The following is a 6239-nucleotide window of genomic DNA, read 5'->3' as shown; positions in this document are numbered from 1 at the left end:
ACTACAAGGACAGCCACCATCCCTACCATACATTCACCCCCCCCCCCCAAAAACCCCACAGAATATAGAATTCATAACACTGATCCTATATAGCAACAGAGGCAAGATTGAGTCTCCTAAGAATGATGATATCTATCATGTACAGTGGCGCTCACACTATGTAAGGAAAGCAGACGTTGCCTTGGTTATGTCTCAAATGGCACCCTACTACTCCCCATAGCACATTGACCAGAGCACTAAATAGTGCACTATATAGGGAATAGTGTGCCATTTGAGATTCACCCTGAAACACATTGTCCTCCGATGTACCCCAAATCCCCATAAGTGCACTACTTTTATCCAGGAGCTCTAAATAGTGCACTACAAAAGGAACAGGGTACCATTTAGTTCTGTCACGTACCCTATAACCCAGTAGGTCATGGTGGGGGCCGGCTTCCTCTGGTCGGTCCAGTTCTCAGGTTTACACTGGAACAGAACCCCGTGTTCCTTCACTGGGCCCAGCCCATGGGTCCCCTGGGGTCTGTCTGCACCCGGCCTGCCCTACTCACACAAAGAGAGGTCTAAGAGATTAAACATAAACACACTCCATCTTTTTTATTACAACACAGACATTCTTACAGGGATGTGGTGTGTTTGCAGTAGCGACCTGTCATTCAGGGCAGGTGGGCTTTGAGCCCCACCTGTTAAAAAAAAAAAATGTTTATATACTGAATAAAAATAGAAAGGGTTGGTCCCATGTTTCATGATCGGAAATAAAATTAATAAAGCCGCAAACTAACATGGTCTCTTTCTTGAGTAAGGCAGCTCCAAAATGCAGGTGTTTTAGCCTAGCTCAGTGCTTTCTGTTGTGGAGGGGCAGCCAGCAAAAATACAGAGTGTAGGTGTTGGTAATCTTACCTAATTACGCTGTGATTTGCTCAGTGTTCTGTCGCTCATGGGGACATTATGTCACTGCAGAATCTACTGGAGAGCTAGCCAGTTCAAGCCCCCTTGGGTGCTGCCATAGATTTACATTAGAAGTGCCCATCCAAGAAGGCTCAAGGTCAATGGCCACAGATAAAATGACGTCAAATCGCCTTATCTCTACCATAGCTTTTATTGGACTGATCATGTCAACCTCACACTTTCAAAAACTGCTAGAAAGTTAGACAAGCAGCCATCAGCATGAATCACGTCAACAATCTACTGGCAAATCCTTGTAATATGAAGAGAATTTATAGATTTATAGAATTTGGTCTCTCCCCCTCATAACGTAGCCTACTGTTCTGACTTAGCGGTGTACATGTAGCCTTTAGCCTGTTTTAGAGAATTGTCATTATCGAATATTGTAAGAGCTTTCATTGTCTGCTTATATGCCCCCTTTATTTATCCTACGGTTCTGCCTTGGTGTACAGAAAGAATACTGTAAGAACGGCCCGTGTTCTGTAGCCGTACATTTCACAGGTACGGAACAAATAGTTATATTGACTATGTCCATCTTAGCCCGCTCATTAATCCTGAAGAGTCTATTGACGCACCCATGTGTCAATCTAAGTAACAATTCTTAAATCCCTATCAAAATCTGTCAGTTTAAGTTAGAGATGTCACTTTTTTTGTGTGGGCTGCGTCTCTATCCACCGCATCCACCTATGTCGTCCTACCGCAACTATTATTACAAACTAATATAACCCCACTATGTAAAGGGGAGACTCTCACGAACACGATGGTGTTCTCCGTTTTGCACTACGACCCCCACAGGTAGTTTTGTGCTCCAAAACATACGGGGTTAAATACATATGTGTAAAAATCTATATATTTGGTGAGTTTTCTTATATCTCCTAGACATAGGACAGACACATCAAAACCTTATTCCTTATGCAAATAATTTTTTACTATCTATTTTTACATTTATGAATGTTATTCAAGGCATTTCTATGGGCTATAATAGTAAATGCCAAATTAAATATTTTATCAAATAATTTAAAAAGATTTTGGAGGGATACCTAAAGGGGTCCTAAAATTCAAAATCCAATAGCTTAATTATACATTATAAACTCAGCAAAAAAAGAAACGTCCTCTCACTGTCAACTGTGTTTATTTTCAGCAAACTTAACATGTGTAAATATTTATATGAACATAAGATTCAACAACAGACAAACTGAATAAGTTCCACAGACGTGACTACAGAAATTGAATAATGTGTCCCTGAACAAAGGGGGGGTCAAAATCAAATGTAACAGTCAGTATCTGGTGTGGCCACCAGCTGCATTAAGTACTGCAGTGCATCTCCTCCTCATGGACTGCACCATATTTGCCATATTCTTGCTGTGAGATGTTACCCCACTCTTCCACCAAGGCACCTGCAAGTTCCCGGACATTTCTGGGGGGGAATGGCCCTAGCCCTCACCCTCTGATCCAACAGGTCCCAGATGTGCTCAATGGGATTGAGATCTGGGCTCTTTGCTGGCCATGACAGAACACTGACATTCCTGTCTTGTAGGAAATCACGCACAGAACGAGCAGTATGGCTGGTGGCATTGTCATGCTGGAGGGTCATGTCAGGATGAGCCTGCAGGAAGGGTACCACATGAGGGAGGAGGATGTCTTCCCTGTAACGCACAGCATTGAGATTGCCTGCAATGACAACAAGCTCAGTCTGATGATGCTGTGACACACCGCCCCAGACCATGACGGACCCTCCACCTCCAAATCGATCTTGCTCCAGAGTACAGGCCTCAGTGTAACGCTCATTCCTTCAACGATAAACGCGAATCCGACCATCACCCCTGGTGAGACAAAACTATGACTCGACAGTGAAGAGCACTTTTTGCCAGTTCCGTCTGGTCCAGCGATGGTGGGTTTGTGCCCATAGGTGACGTTTTTGCCAGTGATGTCTGGTGAGGACCTGCCTTAAAACAGGCCTACAAGCCCTCAGTCCAACCACTCTCAGCCTGTCGTGGACAGTCTGAGCACTGATGGAGGGATTGTGCGTTCCTGGTATAACTCGGGCAGTTGTTGTTGCCATCCTGTACCTGTCCCGCAGGTGTGATGTTCAGATGCAATCATGTGCAGGTGTTGTTACACGTGGTCTGCCACTGCGAGGACGATCAGTTGTCCATCCTGTCTCCCTGTAGCGCTGTCTTAGGCATCTCACAGTACAGACATTGCAATTTATTGCCCTGGCCACATCTGCAGTCCTCATGCCTCCTTGCAGCATGCCTAAGGCACGTTCACGCAGATTAGCAGGGACCCTGGGGCATCTTTCCTTTGGTGTTTCTCAGAGTCAGTAGAAAGGCCTCTTTAGTGTCCTAAGTTTCCATAACTGTGACCTTAATTGCCTACCGTCTGTGAGCTGTTAGTGTCTTAACGACCGTTCCACATGTGCATGTTCATTAATTGTTATTTGGATTTTTGAAAGACAGGGTCCTGAAAAAGGGATGTTTCTTTTTTTGCTGAGTTTATAACCATCTTAAAACAATTCCGTATATTAGCTTAGTACCCCCCCCAACGACTTAAACTTTTAGAGGTTAATGTCTTCATTGAAATTACGGATTGCCTCTTATCCGCTCATCGCTACCTTATGCCATAGTTTGTACATCTCAATTGTTATATTGCTTATATAGGTCTGTCTCATTTGTATTTTATTCGTCATTGTAGGCAATGTTGGAATGATTTCATTGTTTTGCTTACTTTGTGTATTGTAATTAGCTCATGTGCTTTTTGGCACATGGGAGGGGACACTATATCATGTTGTTGGGTCTGTACCGGTAACCATGTTTGCCAGTGACAGTCTCTTCTCATTCAAATATTGGTTTTCAACAAAAAGTTCAGTAATAGACCGATGTAATTCCAGTTGATATTGCGAGGGTTGTTTTGTTTGCGCATTGCGCTGTCTGTGCGTCTGTATATTGTCTATAAAGTGGATCCTCGTGATTGTATTTTCCTTCCCTTTTAGACCACATAGGCCTAATAAAATACTTCAAATGGTAAGCTAACCGTCTCTCTCTCTCTCTCTCTCGCTCCCTCTCTGTGTGTGTGGTGACTTAAAGAAGAGTAAAGTTAAGGCCTCAACATCTTGCTGAATTTATCTGAGCTAACATCTATCTGAACTTCTGTTGCTGTCCATTTTGAAAGTGCTGAATGAACAGGCCTACCTCGTCGCAGCTCGTTTGCTTGCACTTGCTTATACTTACAGCTAAGTGTTAATAACATAAGAATAAACACGATGAATTTAAATGAACATTAAATGTAATAATGCTTGTGTATGGTTCAAAAGTCTAAACTCATGTCGACATTGGTTATCATTGAAGGAGAATGCGGTTCTTATTGAGTTACACAAATCCACAAGGAGTCAGTAGAAACCAGATGTATTTGAGCAAGTCAGCCATATCAGCTAGGGTTTTTAAAAAGGCAGTAAACGAGGCTGAATGAACAGTTTCGCTGCCAGACGAGGCTCCACTGAGAGCCATGGTGCTGAAAGGAAAGCTCAGCTGTCGGGACAGCGTTATGTAGGCCTTAACAGTTTGTGGGCACCGTTCGTCACCGTCATAGTGCAATTAATGTATTGTTTAGTGTTGTGTATGGGCTTTGCTGGCATGCAACAAAACAAAAAAAAACTGGGTTAGTTTGCCCACCAAGATGTACATGCTAAAATCGCCACGGTGTGTGTGTGAGAGTGAGTGAGTGTCTGTCTGTGTGTGTGTGTGTGTTCTGTATCGTACCCTGGGCGGCAGGCTCCGCTGGAAGGCAGCCCGTATGGAGAGGCAGCAGTGGTGGAAGTTGCGAATGAGCTGAGGGTGGATGGAGCCGCTGAACTGGGCCAGTTCCCTGTGTGTAGGAGCGATGAAGATCCCCTGCACCTTCTCCATCAGCACATAGTGGAACAGAGTGTTCTCCGCCCCAGACGTCAACCTGGCCAACACAGAACAGAGAGAGATTGGAATGGATGGAATGGAATACAATGCAATGGTATAGAATGGAATGGGATGGAACAGAATAGAAGAGAACGGGGTGGAATAGAATGAGATGGAATAGTGTGATATGGAATAGAATAGGATGGAATGGGATGGCATGGAACAGAATAGAAGAGAATGGGGTGGAATAGAATGAGATGGAATAAAATAGAATAGTGTGATATGGAATAGAATAGGATGGAATGAAAGAATAGGACCACAGCAGAGAGGAGATTTAGGTCGTTATTACAACGGGGAAGGATAAACTAACTTCTAACACTGCTGGCCTGTTTCACTCACTTCATAGTGTTGTACTTCTCCTCTGTCTCTCTCTCAGTCAGACTCTTCTCCAGGGTGCCCAGGTAGAACGGGTTAGGATGCTTCATCCTGGGAATCTAAGGGGAGGGGGGAAAACAACATTGGTATTTGACAAAACCCAGTGTATCACTAAATATCGTGCTCTCCTAGCAGTGTGTGTGTGTGTGTGTGTGTGTGTGTGTGTGCACTTTGTGTGTGTGTGTCTGTCTGTCTACAATTTAATAAAGTGTGCCGTGGAACATAACTTTTTATAGATATAAGGATGAGCGACGCAACGGGGGAAGGAAGGTTAAGACCCTACCTTGAAAATGCTCCCACTGCCTCGACTCCCATCAGATCCTCCAGAACCCAGCGAGTCTCTCTGGCCGACCAGCTTCCGGGCCGAGTCCGGGGCGGAGTGAGGACTGAGTCCAGTCGGCCTTCCTACACCCCCGTCCGACTGTCCCTCGCTCCCGCTGTCTGACTGACTCCTCTGGGGGCTAGGTCTCCGAGCGCCTCCTCCAAACATGCTCCAGCCCACCACCTTTCCTACTCCCTGGGCCGAGGAGGGCGGCTTCACGCCCCCGGCCAGCTTGCTGAGGACAGGAGACGAGGCAGCCAGGGTGTCTAACCTGAGAACCATAATGGAAACTTTTTGTGTCATCCTCAATTTTATCTATGCACTTATTTATACACAATTATTTTATTTCTGCACTTTTTTTTGTTTTTGTTTTAATTAACGCACAATTGTTTTTTAAATTGTCAAACTAAAAACAACCTGTCATGGGCGAAGGAGGGGAGGAACCAGTCAGCACAGGAGAGGCAGGGGGCAGGTGGGGCGGCCAGGCGTTCCTCCATCCCTACGTCCAGCTCCTCCAGCTGTAGGAGGGTAGCCTTGACCTGGTCCACGTACACACAGTCGGGCCCTGGGGCCCCCGTGACAGGGGCCGCACAGCCACCAGCCTCCAGGAGAACACACTGCATGAAGTGCCTCTGGGGAAAGAGGGAGCG

The 6239-nt window shown here is 45.3% G+C and overlaps 1 protein-coding gene across 2 annotated transcripts in view; it reads right to left on the bottom strand.

The window, feature by feature from the left end:
- The window catches only part of LOC115198438 (protein inturned), a 33720-nt gene that overhangs the window by 1727 nt on the left and 25754 nt on the right, over nucleotides 1-6239 (bottom strand). For both annotated transcript variants that reach the window (XM_029760368.1, XM_029760369.1), the window contains exons 12-16: nucleotides 6007-6221; nucleotides 5551-5860; nucleotides 5232-5326; nucleotides 4701-4890; nucleotides 401-540 (exon numbers count right to left, since the gene is read on the bottom strand). In XM_029760368.1, the coding sequence (XP_029616228.1) occupies nucleotides 401-540; nucleotides 4701-4890; nucleotides 5232-5326; nucleotides 5551-5860; nucleotides 6007-6221 (950 nt within the window). The remainder of the gene's footprint in view (nucleotides 1-400; nucleotides 541-4700; nucleotides 4891-5231; nucleotides 5327-5550; nucleotides 5861-6006; nucleotides 6222-6239) is intronic.

The sequence above is a fragment of the Salmo trutta genome, chromosome 8 (genome assembly GCF_901001165.1).
Source record: "Salmo trutta chromosome 8, fSalTru1.1, whole genome shotgun sequence".
In the NCBI taxonomy this organism is placed as follows: Eukaryota; Metazoa; Chordata; class Actinopteri; order Salmoniformes; family Salmonidae; genus Salmo; species Salmo trutta.
This window is presented reverse-complemented; position numbering and strand designations above follow the sequence as displayed.